General features: G+C 45.9%; 1 protein-coding gene across 12 annotated transcripts in view; it reads right to left on the bottom strand.

Moving 5' to 3' along the window:
* MKNK1 (MAPK interacting serine/threonine kinase 1) overlaps positions 1-22219 on the bottom strand; it is a 46189-nt gene that overhangs the window by 23805 nt on the left and 165 nt on the right. For 2 of the 12 annotated variants that reach the window (XM_054489188.2, XM_054489237.2), the window contains exons 2-4: positions 12385-12553; positions 12061-12134; positions 1856-1957 (exon numbers count right to left, since the gene is read on the bottom strand). In XM_054489188.2, coding sequence (XP_054345163.1) covers positions 1856-1955 — 100 coding nt within the window. In that variant the 5' untranslated portion in view covers positions 1956-1957; positions 12061-12134; positions 12385-12553. Of the gene's footprint in view, positions 1-1855; positions 1958-3086; positions 3432-4095; positions 4445-4473; positions 6458-9011; positions 11624-12060; positions 12135-12384; positions 12554-22219 lie in introns of those variants that run through there. The other 10 variants (XM_054489183.2, XM_063665027.1, XM_054489193.2 and 7 more) reach the window with 8 other exon arrangements.

Raw genomic sequence — 22219 nt, 5'->3', positions numbered from 1 at the left:
AAAAATTAGCTGGGTGTGGTGGCATGTGACTGAAGTTCCAGCTATCTGGGGGGCTGAGGCAGGAGAATCGCTTGCACCCGAGAGGCGGAGGTTGTAGTGAGCCAAGATCGTGCCACTGCACTCCAGCCTGGTGACAAAGTGAGACCCCGTCTCAAAAAAAAAAAAAAAAATTGTTCAGAGAATCTGGAGGATCCTCAGAGGAGAAGCGGTATGATTTGAATGAATACTCATTTACTCATTTACTGAGCACCTATTAACGTGCCAAGCTCTGTGTAAGCACTGGCTATACAAATGAGAATAAAACACTGTTCTATTTCATACCCCATATATGGAAGTCATTGGAGGCTTCTGAGAAGTCTCCAGAAGTCACCCACAGGAAACAGACAGAAGTAGGATGCAAAGGATGCCTTGAGGTTTTTAGGGTATTGAGTCATAGTTGTTCTAACAGAGTAATAGACCTGGGTTAAAGGAACATCTAGATGACCTGCCCAAGCTCACAAATAGCACAGCTCTTTGAGCCTCTTCCAAAGGACGCCACATCTCCATCACAGCACTAGCTGCCTGACCTCATCCCCACTCGGCCTCCATTCTTCAGCCTTTTCCTCTTGAGGCACCTAGCATTGAAACCCACAGCCTGAGCAGAAGACATTTCAACCATGAATTAGATTTTATCACTCTCAGTCAGGAGAAGTCCTGTCATTGCACAAGCTGTCCTTAAAAAACAGGAAGTACTCTCTTGTGTTAACTGAAAGAGCAAAAGAGCTGTTGATTAGGAAACTATTTGAAAACCTTGGGATCTTCGTCTCTCCCCCATCCCCATACGCTGACACACACACACACACCCCTGCTGTTTGAGTTAAAGGCAAACAAAAAAACCCTGCTGAAAGTACCTTCTTGGTTCCATCACAGTTTGGTCTTTCAGTTGTTTATAAGAGCAGATGGCACACTGTTATTTGTAAGTGTTTTAAATGATATGCTTCTCACAATGGACACGTTGGCATTAGCCCTTTACACATTTCAGGATAGGTGGGTGGCTGGAGGTCCCATATTCCCAACCCATAAAGTGCTTGTTATTGGAGCCACTCTACAGAACAGCCAATTCACTAGTGTGTCTGGAAGGCTGGAAGGAGGGATCAAGAGGCGAAGCTACTTCAGACCTCACAATGAAAGAAAACAAAACAGATGAAGTGGGGCACATCACTCCTAGGAGTAGCTACTGATCCTCTTGGTGCTTTGCACAAGTGTCCAATCACCCCATCACATGCCCAGTGATAAAAGGACCCACACTGAGCCTAGTGCCTCACACATAGAGAGTGTCAAAAAATGTCTGATGACCCAACATCATTTCTACTGAACACAACATGTACTCTTTAAAATGTAGTCAAACACATACAGCATAAGCAGCTACAATCTGAGAGACAAATTCTCTGCTTATAGGAGACTGAAGTTTCATTTGTGGCCATGGCCTTTGGTGTTTCTCTCTTCCTCTTATATAGTTCTATCTCTCAGCAGCCCCCTCCAGGAATAGCTGAGGGAAGAATCACATCTGAAAAAAGGGTGGAAGACCCCAGGCAACGCCACTGATAGATGGGTTTTCCTGCTCCCTGAAAAGGAAGCAGTACCTGAGCCATTTACAGGAGGCCAGCGCATCATCTGAGAGCTTTTTCCATCCCCGATCTCTTTCTGTAATGCCCTGTGTAAACTCCCTCATCCCCATCTTATCTCCCTACCACACAGATAACCACCATCTGGCTCTAACTTCACGCATTCTGTGATCTGGACCTGTGGCTCCCGGGATGCTCCTCCCATGCTTGGGAAGCTGCAGGCCCAGATATAGGGAAGTTGAGTGACCAACCTTCAAACTTTCCTGGCAAGGAGTCAGTGGCCCGGGCCCTCCGCTTCTTCTTCCTCCTCCTGTCACCATCTGCGATGGGAAGGGGTTCGCTACTGCCCATCTCTAGGAGATAAGAGGAGATGTAAGGGAAACATCACTGTACTGATCAAGCTGTAAATTTACCCAGAAGGGGGAAAAAAAAAGGTAGTGGGGGAGGACCCAAGAGGTTTACACTGACGGTTTTTAAATATCTGTGAAGACTATTGATTTGTTTTGACCTAGGAGGAAAAACTAAAGGCAAAGCCATTATGGGAGATCATTAACTGTGGAAAGGAGCTCAGACAGGCAGGCTAGATTAAAAGAGGCCAGCGGAAGCCTGCTTTAACCAAGCTCATTAGCGCATGGATTTAGATTTGCCACTGGTCAAACCATATTCCCCAAACAGAACAAGGACTCCATAGGCAGAACCCCACCTGTGACATCCTCCAGCCTCAGCATCAGAAAGGCAAAACTGGAAGATCTAGGCAAGAAGAGGGTTGGGAGTGGGGGACCACGCAGATGAGTCATAGGCTCAGCAACATCGCTATGGATGCACACAGGGCACAAATGGCCTGAAGTGGAGACAGCCTTTGTGAAGGCAGCAATAGGGCTGGGGTTCAAAATGGCCCCAAATTACTTCATGTCCAAGAGCATGGACTTGAGTGCCTATGGAGCCTACGGCATCCTCTCCTCCCACAGCTCCTCCATCAGAAGGGCTGCAGGTAGTGCCCATTCATAAGTCGGCAGTTGACAGGTCTGTGCCAGGCTGCTGGATGAGGTCACTTATTGCAAAAAACCTTATTATCTTTCACTGGCAAGCACCTGGCTCCCCATCTTAAAAGGAGGATTTGTGAGGCAGGCATTCAGACACTGCACAGATTGGGCAGAAAAAGGCTGGATGGAAAGAATAAGCAGGACACTGAGATGGGAAAGAGAAAAGGAGGAACAGTGAACCAGTGCCCAATCACAGTCCTGTTTCTAAGACACTCTAGTATGGGCCTTTCCTGTTAAAGATAAATTACTTATAGAACATGTCATGCCCCTGATCCAGAGTGGAGCCTTAATACTCTTTGCCTGCAGTTAGAAATAATAAGATTTCTCTGAAGTCTCTGGGTCTAAATCCCCACCAGGGTGATTAAACCTTTACATCCTTCTAAAATAGAGGCACTCGAGTGCTGATGGGGCATACGACGTGAGAGACTTTTAGACCAACCTTCAATAAACACAGGCTCTCGGTTGTTGGTGTTTTTTTTTTTTTTCTTTCTTGTTTTTCTGAGAGCTTTTAAAATGGAAGCTGGTTCTTTGCCCATTAAGGGGAAAGGCCCACTCTCTTCTCAGAGGATCTGGCGGCATACGACCAGAGAAAGAGCAAGTCTGCTAGGAAGACTGATTAGTGCTCATGCAGGTCCATACACTGTTCTCAGACGCAAGTACATGACAGCCATCCGGAGAGAGCACACAGGATGGCACTTTCAACACCACAATCCAGAAAGCATGGTTACGCAGCCAAGTGCCTGACAGCTCAATTTAGGCGCATTCTTCCATCCATTTTGGGGATCTGATGACAGCACATTTTTAATTATAGTTTAGAATGGGGAACAGATAAACATACGGATAAAAGAAAGCCACAGAGCATCTCAAAATATAACTCTAGTCAAGAGCTTCAAACACAAGATATATCTGGGGACTGCAACACCCTATGAATTGAAAGAATTAAACATCTGGCTAGGCACCGTGGCTCACGCCTGTAATCCCAGCGCTTTGGGATGCTGAGGTAGGCAGATCACTTGAGGTCAGAAGTTCGAGACCATCGTGGCCAACATGGTGAAACCCGTCTCTACTAAAAATACAAAAATTAGCTGGGTGTGGTGGCGGGTGCCTGTAGTGCCAGCTACTCGGGAGGCTGAGGCAGGAGAATCGCTTGAACCTGGGAGGTGGAGGTTGCAGTGAGCCGAGATCACGCCATTGCACTCCAGCCTGGGTGACAGAGCAAGATTCCGTCTCAAAAAAAAAAAAAAAAAAAAAAAATCAGCACCTCAACACCCACCCTCACCAAGGTAAATTAAAAGGAAAAAAGCTGCCCAAATGTATAACATGGTGAGAAATTCAGCAGAAATAAAACACAGGGTCACTCATCTTCAGGAGCTCAGGGAGGGGGTACTGGCCATCGGGGCAGCAGGCTGAGAAGGAGGAACCATTGTCTCTCTCTCTCTTGCGCTGACCTTGAGTGCAGTCCAGTGGCAACCCGTGTCCGCATCTATTTTCTCATCAGCACCGCAGGCCCAGTGCAGAGGAAACAGATTTGGGTTTCAGCTCTTTCTCCTTCCCCTGTCCACACTCTGATGGAGGGCCCCAGGACAAGCAAAACAGCCAAAAGGCAGGCAGAGCAGAGGAGCAGCAAGAGGGCTGGAGGCATTATAATTCACAGGGGACACTCAGGCACACGACTCTAACGAGAAAACCCTGTTAGTGACAATTTATACTTGGTCTTTACCACAGCAGGGCTGAGGGAGCCTCTTGTGCGAGAAGCATACCTCAGAGCACTGCCGCACACGTAATATTAGATTTTATGGCTTCACACACACACAAAGACAGAGTACCTGGTATATTCTGCATGGATTTCAATGAAAGAGGGTACGCCAGAAGGGAGAAATGGTTAAGACTTTCCTTGGAAATGGAACTTGGAGAGTTGTTTCTGAAACTAGGAAGGAAAAAATGTAGGAAGATGGGTGAAGTGAAAGAAACATGCTGAGCTTCCCTGGTTACACAGGGGGAGGTGAGAGGTGTCATAATCTCACCAAGGGGTCGCTAGTTGCCCATGTGGAGCCTGGCCACACACTGTTTTCATCACAGAGTCCACTAGCAGGTCTGTGGGGCCTTAATTCATCATGCACACACTCACGGGATAAATGCTGCCTCAGGGAGTGGAACCCCCGCAGTAAAGCTGCACCTCAGCTCACCTGCTTCCCTTGGCCTAGGAATTCTTCTTGGTCATCAAAAGCCGGCTCAATAGTCCCCACCCTTTTGCAGCTCCCTGATAACTCCAGATGAGTTAAGGTTTCTACAAAGACTCTGGAAGTCAGTTAGGTGCTCTGCAAATGGAGGGTGTTACTGAGCAGAACTAGTAGTTGGTGCTCCATCCTCTGCTCCCAAACACCCTGCGAGAAGCCCCATGAGGGCACTGATTTTATTTGGCCTTGAGTGCTCCCCTGTGTTCCTAAAGGCTGAGATTGTCCCCTGTTCACTTGTTTCTCCTACAGATCATGGCACAGTGTCAGACACATAGCAGCCGTCAGAAACTGCACTGAAATAGAAATGATATGAAATGACATGCATACTGTTAGGTGTGGGGTATGTCACACTGGCCCTTTAGGTACCAAATGCACATCCTGAAAGAAACATGGGTACAACTTTGCCCTGCAGACAATGCAGAGTAAGGCTACTTAGTTTTATGAATCCAGTTCAGGAATTCTATTAATTCCTGGATAAGCTCCCTTTCAAAAAACGGTCTAGGACACAAAACGTCCTTCACTTTTTTATCTTTTCTTTTCTTTTTGAGATGGAGTCTTGCTCTGTCACCCAAGCTGGAGTGCAGTGGCACAATCTCAGCTCAGTGCAACCTCTGCCTCCCGGGTTCAAGCGGTTCTTCTGCCTCAGCCTCCCGAGTAGCTGGGACTACAGGCACATGCCACCATGTCCGGCTAATTTTTTGTACTTTTTAGTAGAGACGGGGTTTCGCCATGTTGGCCAGGCTGGTCTTGAACTCCTGACCTCAGGTGATCTGCCTGCCTTGGCGTCCCAAAGTGCTGGGATTACAGACGTGAGCCACTGCGCCCAGCCAGGTCCTTCACTTTCTAAACAGAAGCCTGGTTCTTGTTATAGGACTGGGCAATGTGTCTGTTATTACAGAGGAAGAAGTGAGCACTTCTTTTCAGTTTCAGGCAGATCCCAGCTGGTCTGGAGGCTCCCAGCACTTCCGCTGCCTCCAGCCCTTGCCTTCCTCTTGGGAACGGCTCGGCAGTCCACCACGTGTCTATTAGTGGAGGTGGAAGTGGAACTGAAGAAGCAGCATGCTGCTTGCTGACAGGGAAGGCACACAGGCTTGGCATCAGGCGAGCAAGGCAGAAGCCCTGGTTCAGCTATTATAACAGAACCAAGGCCAAGTTACTGTGCCTCTTAGAGTCTCAGTTTCCTCATCTATCAAATAGGTTTAAAAACACATCCGCCCTGTCTACCTCACAGGTTGTTGTAAAGACCCAATGATGGCCAGGTGTGGTGGCTCACACCTGTAATCCCAGCACTTTGGGAGGCTGAGGCAGGTAGATCACCTGAGGTTGGGAGTTTGAGACCAGCCTGACCAACATGGAGAAACCCCCGTCTCTACTAACAGTACAAAATTAGCCAGGCATGGTGGTGCATGCCTGTAATTCCAGCTACTTGGGAGGCTGAGGCAGGAGAATCACTTGAACCCTGGAGGCGGAGGTTGTGGTGAACTGAGATTGCACCATTGCACTCCAGCCTGCGCAACAAGAGCGAAACTCCATCTCAAAAAAAAAGCAAAAACAAACAAACAAAAAATACCCAGTGATATACTTCACATAAATATGTTTCCAAAAACATATGCATATGCACAGGTATGTATGCACACGTATGAACCCAACAGAGTAGAAAGACTAGACAGAAATACATAAAACTGCTAATATGCTACAATTTTAAAAAGTGCCAACTATATGGATATTTTGTACACATTATCTCTAATTCTTATCGTAATCTCAAAAGGTAAATATTTTTGCCATATTTCAGGTAAAGAAAGAAGCTCAGAGCAGGCAGCTGGTAGATTAAATAACCTATCCAATGCCAAACATCTAGTTAGTAGTTTAACCGGGATTCAGACTCAATGCTGCTCTTTCAAGTCCAGATCATTTCTAATCCATAAGAGTTTTCTCTATGTGATGGGGTGATTTTTATTTTCTTTTTTATATTTGCAGTATTCTCTAAATTGTATACAATGAAATTTATTTTTCCTGCTATTATTGTTTAACTCATGTTTTATTTTTAAATAAAGTATATCATAATCTTTCTCTAATACACATTGGAATTTAGTATCTGATTTTAGTTTTTAAAAATGTGTCTAGATTTCTCTGTATTAAAATTCAACATTCAGTGATGAAAGAAACATTTTAGGAATATTGGTGCCATGAAGATACTAATTTCACAATCATTCAAAACAACCAATGTTATTTTTATTTTTTTAAAAATGCTACTTCTTAAAAGTGAATATTTTATAAAAACAAATGAAAAAATGTGCTGAACATTGGAGCATGAGAGCTATGGCTCTCCTCCACTGCACGAACTGCAGCAAGCTGCTTAGCTTCTCTGAGGATCAGTTTCCTTGTATATGAAATGAGGTAAGCAGAAGGCCTGGGCTGCCCATGCCACAAGGCTGCTGTGAGGATCAAATAAGAGACTAGAAGTGAAAGCACCACTGACTTACTCTTCAATAATGCTATATTTATTAGGCACCTACTGATCGTCTGGTGCTAGACAGTGAGAATATAAGAGAAGACACAGTCTCTTCCCTGATGGCGTTTAAATCTGCTGCTGACACTTAAAACAATTTCAACATAGTAGGGCAAGTGCTGGGACACGGAGGCACCAGGTGCTGTGGAGCAGGAGAGAGGAAGCTAACCCAGTTGGGTAACTAGAGGAAGAGACAGCTAAGCCTCAATACCTGAGGGATGAGTGGGCTGGTCAGGCTGAGGCCTGGGAGAGAGTGTCCCAGAGCAAGGAAGGGCATAGGCTGAGGCCTGGAGGAGGGACAGAGGGCCGGTGGGGGCCACTGGTGATCGCTCAGGTTGGCAGGGGCACAGAGCACATGGGAGGAGGGATGATATTAGCTCACAAGCAGTCTCACTGTCATCGATGACAATAAATGTCTCCATTCCTAGGCATATGTTTATCTTGTTTTCTCCATTAAAATAGGAATGCACGTTTTGTCTCTTTGTAAAACCTGTGAGTGAACGAGCACTGATGGTACTGAAGGTATATTAAATGTTAAGGATACAGATCCAGGAATCATCCTGGTTCCTGCAGGGGAGAGGTACAGAGAACTCATAGAGCAGATGAGGAAGGGTTAGGGAGGCTCCCTAGAAGGACTACTACAGCACAGAGATTCCTGACATGCAAGCACCCATCCACCATTCTGCCCCAGAAGGTGAACTCGAGGCCCACCTTCTGGAAGAACTGTGTTACTTCTCCATAGTCTTACGAGCCACACTGTCCCCAAAGGAACCAGATCTGTACTCCAAATTTTGAAGAGCCTGCAGAGAACTCATCAGCTTTCATATCTGTGCATGAAACCAGAGACGATCCTCTCCCTACTAAGAACCCGACTTTGCTGGCTAGCTCAGCTCCGCAAACTTAGCTCACACTCCTCTCCCAACCACTTCAGAATTCTTTTCAAGGTCTCCCCAACCTTTAAGAGCGATTTCCCTCAGGCACAAGAGCTTTCTTGAGAAGAAATAGTGGTGAGAGCAAGCAGAGGAGTGTAATTACCGACCCAGCTGCCTTCTCGGGCATCAGCTAGCTGAGCATTCCAAAACAAATGGAGAACGGAGAAAATGATCAGGAACTGAGGGACTGAAAGGAAGTGTCATGGGCACTCTTAAGGAAGTGGCCAAGACTAAGAAATGTGAGACAGAGGAGGCAATGAGGGGGTGCCTGGGGAGACTGACCCCAGAACATTTACATCTTTGAAGTAGTAGCCGGAGCAATATTAGAGTTAGAGTCCACATGACTACTCCTAGTAGTGACATTACTCACACACACATGCTGCTTACTGTAGGCCAGGCAGCATTCTAAGCACTTTACCAACGCTACACTTTACATATACTAACTTATTTAATCATCACTACTTTATGAGCTAAGTATCCAGATTTTACAGACGAAGAAACTGAAGTACAAAGAGATTAAATGATTTGCTCAAGGTCGCATAGCTCGTAAGTGGCAGAGCTGAGATCTACATCTAGATAGTCAAGCTTTTAACCATTACACTGTATTTAAACCTTAATGCTGAAAGGCAGAAGGGGTAGCTAGTAAAAGTAGCCAGGCACCAATGAGAATGCTCTTGTTTATAAACCTTAGCACAGAGCTTCCCTGCTGATGTGCTGTGAATGAGGTATTGATCCCCTCATCAGGCCTCCAGTCACTCGCTGTTACTCAGGTGTGCAGAACAGTATCATTTTCAGCGTGTGCTATGATGTGAAAAGGTTGGGCAGCACTGCCCTAGCTTCTGGAAATATGAAAGCATTATTACCACATTATCATCATCCTATTAATCGAAAACTTCATTTATCAGAAGTTTCTTCTTCTTGCTCTGAGCTTGCCTTGTATTTTGTCGTCTTATGAAAGATGAGCTACCAACCAAAGTCCACCCACATTATTTCATGGCAGTTCTGGTGTCAGGGACAGGCTACGTTCTTCTGCCTGACCCATTAGTGGGAAGATTTGGTTTTGTGGCACCATCATTATGCGGGGACAAGGAAAGGGTACACTCAAACAGACACTAGTCAGATTTAACACATGACAGATAAAAGGAGCCACTTGTAAAGTCAGCTCAATCAAAGGACCGTCTGTCCATAGCGATACTGCAAGCGGCTAAGGTATTCTTTCCCCAAGAGTCCGGTGTGAAGGGAGGCTGGGCCGCAGCATGCAGGTGGCAGCATCTCACTCCGCTGCAATGAAACTGGCAGGTGAGGCCTGCTAGGGTGCCAGCAAGGGATCCCCCACAGGCCTCAGACAGGACTGGGGGCCTGAGAGTCCTAGAGACAAAAGGTCACAACTCCAGTCCATCTTCTCCCTCCGTTCTGATTCTGGGATCACAGGCAGCCTTCAGAGCTGTCACTGCATCTCCTGGTGGAAGGAACAAGAGGAAGGATATGGAAGGGGAGAAGGAAGTGTGTGCTGAAGAAAGAGCAAGCAGGAGGAAAGGGCTGCATGGGAGTGGGGAGCAGCGTGTAGAAAGCTGACAAAGGTGGGCTGCGCTCAAGGCCCCCAAGCACAAACGCAGCCCACGAGGCTCTCTAACCCCAAGCCCCTGTCTACCTTCCAGCCTCAGCACCCAACACAGCCATTGTTTCACGTAAAAATGAAACTAGTGGCTAGTTTCGCTTGCCATTCAAGGGATCCCACACGTGCTTTTCCTTGAGTCAAGTGCTATACTTCGGTTTGCCGCAGAAGTACTTTATGAGCATTTCTATTTTGTTACACAGAATATTAAAGAGATCTGTTCTCAGGGTTGAAATTCAATAAAACTGACAATTTTTGCTACTTCATCAAAGACATTCTTGTGTGAAAATGGCATTAAAAAAAAGCCGGGTGTGGTGGCTCATGCCTGTAATCCCAGCACTTTGCGAGGCTGAGGTGGGCAGACCACCTGAGGTCAGGAGTTCGAGACCAGCCTGGCGAACATGGCAAAACTCTGTCTCTATTAAAAATACAAAAATTAGCTGGTTGTGGTGGCAGGTGTCTCTAATCTCAGTTACTCAGGAGACTGAAGCAGGAGAATCACTTGAACCCGGGAGGCGGAGGGTGCAGTGAGCCGAGGTCGTGCTGTTGCAGTCCAGCCTGGGCGACAAAGTGAGACTCCATCTCAAAATAAAAACAAAAACAAAAACCTGGGAGTACATAGCAGTGGAGAATATAGTGGCTACTGGCATAGTTCAGCATCACCACCTTGACCAAGGCACCAATAGTCTTACTCATTGTTGCTTTCTAGCAACAGATAGCATCTTAGTACTATTACAAAAATCATTTTGACTGTGCAGATTCCTAAAGGAGTTTTGGGGACCCCCATGGTCTGCAGTGTACGCTGCAAAACGCTGGCCTAGGCAATGGGGAGGGACTGGGTGTGACTGGAGCTATGCCTGGGGGCCACGGAACTGACTGTGATACGAAGAACAAACTGGAGGCTAGAGCAAGAGTGAGGGCTGAAAGAGGCTGCTGGAACAGCCTGGGGCAGGGTGAGAAAGGCCTACAATGGAGACAGGGAGAGCAGGGAGAGCAAGCAAGAGGAGGTGAGGTATGTAACAGAGTGAGGGAATGAAGCTATCGACGCAGAACTGGTCCTAGTCTTACCAAATGACTGAAGAAGATGGGGGCAAAAACTACAGCCCTCCTTGAAGGAAGGGACAGTGTTTAATTCCTCTGTATCCCCACTGCCTAGCATGCAGCCAGGAAGAGGCGGGCCTCATATACTCATGATTACATGTTTATTAACCAAAGTCAGGTCACCATAAGAACAGCAGGACCATCAAAGACGGGGAGAATTCAGGAAGCGGAGCTGGCTGGGGATGGGGAGCAGGGAAAGACAATGGCACCACCGGGGACCTTCAGATGAAGAAGGGTGACACACGGCCACCAGGGACTATGAAAACTCACTCATCAGGCTAAAATCACTCTCACTCAGCCTTCATCTGACCCAAATCTGCAAATGAGGCATTATTCATAATGGCATGACAAAACCTCCGGTGACAGTGTAAAACAGAACACTTCAAAATGTCATCATATATATCATATATACGTTAAAAAACCTGAAAAGATACATCTCAAATTATTATTATGTTTTGAGCTAGGGTCTCGCTCTGTCACCCAGGCTGGAGTGCAGTGGCACAATCTCGGCTCACTGCAGCCTCCGCCTCCCGGGTTCAAGCAATCCTCTTGCCTCAGCCTTCCAAGTAGCTGGCACTACAGGCATGTACGACCATGCTTGGCCAGTTTTTAAATTCTTTGTAGAGATAGTCTTGCTATGTTGCCCAGGCTGGCCAAATTATTAGCAATGGTTATTTGGGGAGGGACAGTGTCTAATTACTCTCTATCCCCACTGCCTAGTATGGAGCCAGGCAAAGAGGGTCTTCATACACTTCTGCTGTATTTTATCTTGTTTTGTTATGAAGTAGTTGTTTTAATTTCATAATTAAATAGATCTGGCCAGGCGCAGTGGCTCATGCCTGTAATCCCAGCACTTTGAAAGGCCAAGGCAGGCAGATCACTTGAGGTCAGGAGTTTGAGGCCAGCCTGGCTAACATGGTGAAACCTGTCTCTACTAAAAACAAAAATTAGCTGGGTGTGGTGGTGCACGCCTGTAATCCCAGCTACTCAGGAAGCTGAGGCAGGAGAATCGCTTGAACCTGGGAGGCAGAGGTTGCCGTGAGCCGAGATTGCACCACTGCACTCCAGCCTGGGCGACAGAGGGAGACTCTATCTGAAAAAAAAAAGTAAATAAATACGTTTTAGTTACATGTTTTCCTTATGACCCTGCCATGTCATTCTGTAGAAATGTGTTCCTCCTACTAAGTGTTATCTGAGTCGTACCAGGGCAGCTCCGCTATTCCTAGCTAACCAACTAAGTGCTGAAAACTAAGGTCTCTTACCCGCCCCTTCCTCTGGATGTATCAGATCATTTCAATTTGAAGTAATCTAAAAGGATAACTAAAATGTACACCCAATCTTACCTATAGGTTTTTCCAAATTTTGAGAAGATACCGTCTGTAAACTTGAAATCCCAAATGAAATAAAGCCCCTGTCAGGGAATTGGTGTCTTCTAGCTACACGAAGTGTCTCAATGGCCTTTGTGCGTAGCTGGCAATCTTCAGTTCTCCATTAGCCTCTGACATGGAAACCCTGAAAAAGCAGAAATAGAAAGGAAATCAAAATGCTGACTTCTTTAAAAGGACCAGAAAAGAGAAAGATCAATCTGAACGTGCCCCAAACCTATGAGTTACCCCACTAAGTAGATATACACACAGCAATCACAGGTTTCCTGTCTTTAAAATCAGACATTTGAATTAAATTTTTTGTAGAGATAGAGTCTCGTTATGTTGCCCAGGCTGGCCAAATTATTAGCAATGATTATTTGGGAAGGGGTGGCTTCTAATTCCTCTCTATCCCCACTGCCATTAAGCACTGGAAGATTTAACAAAGGTCTGATTCTGTTTCCATTATGGGATTCCAGACCCAAAAAGATATAACTGGACCTGGATGATAGAGATCGACACCTCTGCTCTGAGGAGTCTCAGGCAAAAGGTAAAAGTTGACAGGCCAGGCGTGGTGGCTCATGCCTGTAATCCCAGCACTTTGGGAGGCTGAGGCAGGTGGATTGACTGAGCTCAGAAGTTCGAGACCAGCCTGGGCAACATGGTGAAACCCAACCCTACAAAAATACTAAAATTAGCCAGGCGTGGTGGCACACACCTGTAGCTGCTTGGGAGGCTGAGGCGGGAGGATTGCTTGAGCCCAGGAGGTTGAGACTGCAATGAGCCAAGATCATGCCACTGCACTCCAGCCTGGGTGACAGAGCGAGGCACTCCTCTGCTATCCACATTTTTAGAGAAATGAGCTGGGCTCCCTCTCCTAGTGGTCAAGTCCAAGTCTCACAGGCAAGAGGTAACAGAGCCCGAAAGATAAAGTAGACGCTGAGAGTGGGAGGTGGCATGAATGGGAACAAGGTTTTTTGTCGAATACATAATTATTGCTAGTTTTCAATCTGATGACTTCATTTCCTCTATGTTCACTGTTATTTTAATACCATGGCTCTAGCTATACAAGTCAAAGTTGCTTTGTCAACTGCCCTATGAAATAAACATGCATTTCCCCTTTTCTCGGTGGAAAAGCTCTGAAAATGCAGTTTAACTCTGAATTCTGAGCCAAAATTTCTAAAAAGGCTTTCTAACTGGAAGTTGGGTGTGTTTCACCATGACCTCAAACCACATGTCCCAAGCGGGACTTGTGCCCAACCCCCACCCACTGCCTCCTTCCTCTGATTTCTCTTCTTCCCTATCAGATCACGTCATCCTGCCAGTTATTCCTCAAAGGCAAGCACTTATCTTTTTCATCTTTGCATTACCAGCATCTAACACAGTATCTGGCAAAAATGGGCTCTAGTGAATCTGAATGAATTACTTAATACACCAAATATCTCTTTAACATCCAATAAAGATGTTAGCACACTGGATAGTCCTTCCTACTATGCTCTTTATTCCCAAACAAATCTGAAACCCAGTGAAACTGTTTCCAGAGCCTAAGGAAACTCAGGGTATGCTCTCTTTCTTCACTTCTACTACCACACTTCCAGGGACAGGCTTGAACACCATTCAACGACAGGATCTGGCTCCATTAGCCAGGCTGGAGTGCAGTGGCATGATCTTGGCTCACTGCAGCCTCCACCTGCCAGGCTCAAGTGATCCTCCCACCTCAGCCTCCCAAGTAGCTGAGACTACAGGCACGAGCCACCACGCCTAATTTTTGTATTTTTTGTAGACACAGGGTCTCACCATGTTGCCCAGACTGGTATTGAGCTCCTGAGCTCAAGTGATTTGCCTCTCTCAGCCTCCCAAAGTGCTGGGATTGTGGGCGTGAGCCACCGCGCCTGGCCTTGAGCTTTCATTGTGTCTTTAGTCTTGTCATAGGTTTAGACCCCCACCTGGTCCCTTCTTGTTACCTATGGTAGGAGTTGGCAATTTTTTTTCTGTAAAGTGCCAGATGGTAAGTATTTTAAGCTTTGTGTGTCACATGATCTTTGTTATGACTCAATTTTGCATTTGTAGAGAGAAAGCAGTAGACAATATGTAAATCAATGATTGTCGCTATATGTCAATAAAACTTTATTTTTGGACACTGAAATTTAAATTTCATATGATTTTCACATGTCATAAAATATTGATCTTTTCTTGACTTGTCCCCAACCACGTAAAAATGTAAAAAGTACTCTTAGTTTGCATCCACACAAAAACAGGCGGTGAGTCAAACATGGCCTGTGGGCCATAGTTTGCCAACCCTTGGCCTACAGTAGAAAAAAAAAACCCTCAGAATTCCTTATGGACTTTGGGTTATTTTGCCACATGGAGCCACCTTAGGCTGGGGAAGTAGAAAGCATAGGGCTTTTGGGCATTAGGTCCTAGGTTCCAGTTCTGGCCCTACCATCTACCAGCCGGGTAGCCTTGGACATAAAATTCAACCTCTCTGAGCTTTACTACCATCATCTATAAAATGGGGCAATAACATCTATATCACAGAGTTGTCATGGCAATTAAGTGAGCTAATGTATATAGAGCTCATGGCACCAGTATCTGGCATACAGTAGGCACTCAATAGTAACTCTTATTCCAGCTTCTGACATGGCTTCTCCAGATCAACTGCAGCTCTGGAAAGCAACCCAGCCACTCTGTGAACCACAATTGGCCACAGGAAGGAATAAACTGACAGCAAATACAAAGGCAGAGAGAGAATGTGGAGGTTTTCAGATACCTGCCACAGGATTCTAAGTGCCTGGTTAGCCCTAATTCCTTCTGGCACCATTTAAAATTCCTCTGGTCCCTTTTTCCTCCTCAAAAATTACTTCTGACTCTCACAGTTCTTAAAGATTCTTAGCATTCTTTACCAACTACCCAGATGGACCCTGGAGCCCTCTCCTCATTCCTGTACCACCTGCTGGTATAGTGCTGCGGTGGGGAAGGGTGACCATGGCCAGACCAAACCTACACAGATCCATCGGCCTGCAGCTGGGTCTTATGTAGGCTGGGTCTGGCGAGGCACCCAATTCTCTCTCAACTGTTCATGAATTTCTTGCTGTACTGGGAATGAAATTTCTTCAGTGCTTAAGAACTAGACTTTCTACAGAAGTTTTAGAGCAAAAAAAAAAAAAAAATCACCATGTATACAAACAAAAGATCCATCACATTACTTTCAAGACAGAAAACATCAGTGAGGCACAGGTAAGGCTAAGGTTTATGGTATCTCTACCCTTGGTCCAAAAAGCCAGATCTCGACCTGTCACTTCCTTGCTCTAAAACTTCTAATGGGTGTCCACTGCCTCTGGAGTAACCAAGCTTCTGTGCTGTCACTCAGGGCCTCCATCACCTTGTCCCAGACCACCCCTCTATGGGAGTCTTAACCTGCAGTCTAGTCAAAAGGGACTGTATTTCCACCTGATTGCTCTAACCAATTCCCAGCTTCCCACACTTGTGCATAAGTAAATCACCTGTAACATTTTATTACACATCTTCCCCTAGACTGTGAGCTAGGGACAGGGTAGAGACTATGTCTCCTTCATCTCTGGGTCCCCTATACCTAGCAGAGGCTCTGGCATGGGGCAACCACTTCATAATTGTTAATGAATGGATGGAAACAGCTGAAGTTATTCTTCCCTTAAGCTGTTTTAGCTGGACTCTTATTAGAAGACCGAGTACAGTCTGGGTCACTGCCACAAGGCAGAAAAACCGAAGAGAAAGAAAAGAGGCATGACCAATGTGATCCAAGCAATGGAAAATAGGTTTTAAGAGTGAGGTTAAAGAGACCAAGGCTGTTTAGCCAGGAGAAGAGAAGATGAGGCCTAACTGGAAAAGGTTCTCATGAGAAAATCTTGATCTCATCCTCCCTTTAAAATCAGAAGAAACTTTTCCATATTCATGGAAAATGGAACAAGAAGAAATGGCTTACGTTAAGGCCCGAAGGGTTTAAGCTGGACAGAAAGAAGAACCAAATTAGGCATCACTTTTTCAGAGATATTGTTATTGTACTTTTGGCAAGTGAATTGGAGGGGTCTTGCTTGGCACTCTTGTTGAAGGCTGTGAAAAAAGTAATACATGTGCTGCTCTGTTCCTGTTTACTGTGGAGAGAGGTGAAAACACAAGTCAGGTAAGATTTTCTAACGAGCCACTGATTTTTATTGACCCATTTCCTACAGGCACTTGCTGCCATGTTATGCATTGCAACCATGTGCTGGAACAATCTAGTATCTCAAAGGTTCCTGACAGGGCAATGGAAAGAAAGAGAAGGTAACAATGTGGGGGAAGGGAAAATGGCCCTAATAAATATACTTTCTATAAAAACAGTACCAAACTGGGCATTCATATATTTATTAATATTATTACTATTAAAGCTCACATTCATTGAGCACCTACTATGTGACAGGCATTGTGCTGTTTTATCTCAATTCTCATAACAATCCCATGAGGTAAGTAATATTTGTATTCTCATTTTACAGAGGAAGAAACGGAAACTCAGGAAGATTAAATAACTTGCCCAAGTCACACAGGTAGCAAGTGACAGAGCCAGGACTCAAACCCAGGTAGTCTGACTCGAGAGTCCATATAGCTAACTACTGTCTCTCTGTAAGGATGACAGGCTGGAATATAAACTCTAGTCTCTCTGAATCCTGTTCATATTCTCAGCTCTTCCTCATACAGTCCCAAGCCAGGACATTAGCAAGAGTTGAGGCCTCAGAAGTGAACCAAAATACTCCTCTGATTATCAGCATCTACAAAATGGGGGCAATTACACCCACATCATAGAGTTGTCAATGGGAATTAAGTGAGCTAATGTATATGGAGCTCATGGCATCAGTGCCTGGCATACAGTAGGCACCCAATAACTAGTAACTGTTATTCCAGCTTCTGATATGGCTTCCCCAGATCAGCTGTGGCTCTGGAAAGCAACCCAACCACTCTGTGAACCACAACTGGCTGCAGGAGGGAATAATCTGACAGCAAATACAAAGGAAAGAAACAGACTGAGGACTCTCAGATGAGCAGATGCAGGACTTGAATGCCAGCCTCTGGACTCCAAGTTAGTGTTCTTTCCTACTTACAGACTCTTGTTGAATTTGAGGGTGAGAAAATGAAGAGACAGGATGTGCCAAATGGGCTGCCTTCCCCGACAGACCCTTTTGTAATGAACTGTCAATCTCCCATCAGAACCCATGCCTGAAATACCAGGGTCCAGCAGCCTCTGTAAACTGGTTCTAAGATTCTACTAGCTAAGGATAGCAATGCACTGATTTATGGCACTGAGGGTGCTGCCAAAATGCTCACCTATTAAACCTATCAAGCAGACCTAGTCCATGCAGCTTCCAAACTAGGCCAGTGATTCACCATTTAAGCCTCTTCACTGATGTCCCCATTCTGGGACCATCTTTGCTCCAGTCTAACCTCCGTCCTGCTGCCAGAGAAAACAGAGCGCCAGTCAGGGCATCTGGAGCCTCGTAGCATAAGGAAGATAACATGGGCCTCTGAACTCAGCACTGCTAGTTTTGAACCAACCTGTGCCCTTACTATCTATCTAACCTTGGGGAAGTCACTTTAATCTTTCTGAGGTCTGGTTTCTTCATCTTTAGATTGGAGATAAATAGGCCTATATTACAGGATTAAATATAGTATGTAAAACATCCAGCATACTGCAAGCCAGAAAGCAAAGGAGACACTTGATAAATGCTAGTGTTCTGCTCCCTACTCCACTCTCTACATTTTAGCCAAAATCTGCCACTTCGGCTTATTTCTTCTCCTCACCAACTCCTCTCCCCTCCTACAACACACACACACACACCCCTACACCTGTGCATTTCTGCCTCTCAACCGTTGCTCAAGCTGTTCCTTCTTCCAGGAATAAACTCCCTCCAAGGCCCAGCATAAATTCTCCACCTTCAGGAATCCTCTGGTCATGCTGGGATTGATTTCTCCTTCTCCCAAACTCCCACTTTGTTTACATTCCTTACTACATTTACCATAGTCAGACTGATTTCAGTTATTTATGTACTTATCTATCTTCCCAACTACACTGGAGGGAGAAGGTTCTGAGAAGACAATTATTTATGGGAGGGCAGGAAATGTGTTGTTTTCCTCTGTGTATATTTCTCAATACCAGGGTCTTGTACATAGCAAGAGCTCAATATGTGCTTACTGAATTGAATCTTTCCATCCTATACTGGGAATCTTTACAGAAAGATCCCGGACTGAGTTCATTCTAGAACTGCATTTACTGCCTAACTTGATAAATAGGCAATTTTTGAAGTACATGAATATTCCTAAACTAAGATCCACTAATACTCGTGTGGGCTTGTTTCATTCCTTCATCCATTCTTCCAATACACTCTGGACTTTTCTTGGGATCTCTCTCCAACATACAAGGAGACATTGCTGGGACAACACTTCTCACTCACGGAGATCTGGGAGCAAGCTCTTTGGAGAACTGTTCCACCCCACTGGGTAGGAGGTGACTGCCATTAAAACCACACTAAAACCCAGAGTTGTGGAATTAAAAAATAGATATGAATGATCTGCCTTAGTTTCCAAGCTATAACATAGAGCTAAAAACACTAAAAACAGTGTCTGGAACACAGCAAGTGTGCAATAAATGTTAGATGTTGTATTAACAACGTAGTAGACTGGAAAAAACAGAGTCATGACATTTCACTTCTAGAACTATCTCCACTACTGACTGATTCCTTGTGTAATCTCTTTTTTTTGAGATGGAGTCTCACTCTTTCGCCCAGGCTGGAGTGCAATGGCACAATCTCAGCTCACTGCAACCTCTGCCTCCTGGGTTCAAGCGATTCTCCTGACTCAGCCTCCCAAATAGTTGGGATTACAGGCGCCCACCATGATGCACAGCTAATTTTTGTATTTTTAGTAGAGATGAGGTTTCACCATGTTGGTCAGGCTGGTCTCAAACTTCTGACCTCAGGTGATCCACCCGCCTCGGCCTCCCCAAGTGTTGGGATTACAGGCGTGAGCCACACACTGGCCTCCTTGCGTAATCTTGACCAAGTCCTTTCCCCATCTATAAAATGAAAGTGGCAGAACCAGATGGTTGGTTTCCAAGCTCCTTCTATCTTCAACCATGTAAACTTTTCTATGATCAAGAAATAACTTTCTCTTCCACATGCTGAGGCTGTTGGCAACGGAAAATGTGCATTTATAGCTGCTGGTCCCCAGATGGGAGGAACCACTGTTCCCAAGGCCAAGGGCAGAGTAACTGATTAGAAAACCACCTGTGAGCTTTCCCCTGTTTGAACTGTACTATTAATACACCCAGTGCAGGTCTCTGAACAGAGCATTACCTACCTTCCAACAAAACTCACAGTCAAGGCAAGACAAGAGCCTGAAAACAATGGCTGCAATGAAAAATCCTTGCTTGTGCAGAATTCTTGTACTTTCTTGTTTTTGATGCCTGTAATTAGGGCATCAATCTAAACTAGGGCCCTCCTTAGGCACAAAGAGAAGGAAAAACACAAAGTCCCATTCTGAACCTGACAGCTCATAAAACAAGGGCCAAAGCTAGTAAATAAAAAAGTCACTGACTCACTTAACCACAAACACTGAAGAGGCCTACTATGTGCTGGCCCTATGCTGGACAGAGGAGGAAGGAAAGAGACATGGTCCCTTGCCACCCACGTACTCAGAGTACATATGGAGTGTACATATCCCTAGGCAGACTATGATGAGAGCTATATTAGAGAGTCAGCCTTTGCTACAGAAGACAGAAAGGGGAACAACTAATCCAGCAGAAGGCTCAGAAAAGCTTCACCATGGAGGCCACATGAGATATAAGCCTTGAAAGATGAGGAGGAGGAGGGAAATCCAGGAAGAGAGAATATAAGCAAAGGCTTGAGCAGGAACATTCAGGGAGTGTTTGAGAAACAGAGATTTGGCCGGGCACGCTGGCTCACACCTGTAATCCCAGCACTTTGGGAGGCCGAGGCAGGCAGATCATCTGAGGTCAGAAGTTTGAATCCAGCCTGGCCAACAGGGCGAAACCCCGTCTCTACTAAAAACACAAAAATTAGCCGGGTGTGGTGGCTCATGCCTGTAATTCCAGCTACTCAGGAGGCTGAGGCAGGAGAATCACTTGAACCTGGGAAGTGGAGGTTGCAGTGAGCCGAGATTGCGCCACTGCACTCCAGCGTGGGTGACAAAGTGAGACTCCATCTCAAAAAACAGGAGAAACAGAGACAACTAGTTTATTTTGACTGGACCACAGATTGCAGGTTTGGGAAAACCAAGGGAAACAGGGAGGGGAGAGGTGTGGGAACAAATTGTGGAGGAACTTGTCTGAGGCGGGAGTCCAAACTCTACATCAAGCTTGTCCAACCCGCGGCCCTGGATGGCTCTGAATGTGGTCCAACACAAATTCATAAACGTTCTTAAAACACTGAGATTTTTTTGCAATTTTTTTTCAAGCTCATCAGCTATTGTTAGTGTTAGTGTATTTTATGTGTGGCCCAAGACGGTTCTTCTTCTTCCAATGCGGCCCAGAGAAGCCAAAAGATTGGACACCACTGCTCTATATAGTAGGCAATGATGTCCACCAAGGTTTCCGAGCAGTGTCTCAGGAAGAGCACAGGGGTACCCATGAAGAGGATACAAAAGGAACCAAGTAATTCAATTACTCTGGGACCACATTACAAGAGACCACATGCACTTTCTAAGCATGTGCCGGGCTCTGACAGCTCCTGTTCACAGAGCTTCCCTCTCCCACGGCTTCGCTTCATGCAATCTGAGTTGCCATCCCCCACAACTGTCAATATCTGCAAAATACCAGAGTAACAGGACTCCTAACCAACTCTCTGGATTACAGAGAGAGAAGTGTTGAGGTGGGAGCAGAAGGGCAGAGGGGGCACCAAAGCCTCTAGCTGGCTCAGTTCCATATAAAACCCAACCCTGGATTTCCTCTTCACATCACTTCCAGCCCAGCCCTCTAATGAAGGGCTGAAGCTAAGGAGAGTGGGCTGAAAGCACCTGGCTGATGGGTGGTGATCCAGTGAGACACTACACCTACTGTCCAGCATGTATTCAGCTGAATACCATGTATTCAGCACCCATTACATGACAGGCACCATACTAGGTGACTTCCATACAATCCTATTCACCCTTCACAATGACCCTATTATGGCCATTTCCTAGGGAAAAAAGTGAAGCTCTGGGAGGGGAAGCAGACTTGCCCCAGGACACACAGCTAAGAGGTGGAAGAGATGAGATCTAAACCCAGGACTCCCTGACCCTGAAGTTGAGCACTTCTAACAACACTTCATTCCTGTGAGCCTGCCTGCCTCTGATCTGCCACTGACAGGGAGCTTGGAGCTCTCTAGGAAGACAGGGTGCACCCGACACTCTTATTACCTTTCCCTGTGGACAGCCACCCACACAGGCAGGTGCCTTTAAATACTGAAAATAAATGAAAACCATTAACTTAAAAATAACTCAGTACACAGATTTCACAAATTCCTCACGTGAAAAACTATTCATGACACTGGACTGCCTGAGCCCTGCGCGCAGCCATAGCCTCGGTCCTGATCCCTGGGACAGACTGAGTCTCAAACGGGCCACAGAATAAGCGCCATCTCGGACACCGGCCGCGCCCCGACCCCAGGCACAGACGGAGCCCCGACAGGTCGTAGACAGCTCGGGACAGTCCTGAAAAGCGTCCCCTTAGGCTGTCCCTCCGCAGCTGAATCGGGTCGTGACCTCGGGCCGCCGTGAAGGCCCTGACTGCCCCCTTCCGGGCACACGAGCTCAC

This window comes from Pongo pygmaeus, chromosome 1 (assembly GCF_028885625.2).
Source record: "Pongo pygmaeus isolate AG05252 chromosome 1, NHGRI_mPonPyg2-v2.0_pri, whole genome shotgun sequence".
NCBI classification, from domain to species: Eukaryota; Metazoa; Chordata; class Mammalia; order Primates; family Hominidae; genus Pongo; species Pongo pygmaeus.
This window is presented reverse-complemented; position numbering and strand designations above follow the sequence as displayed.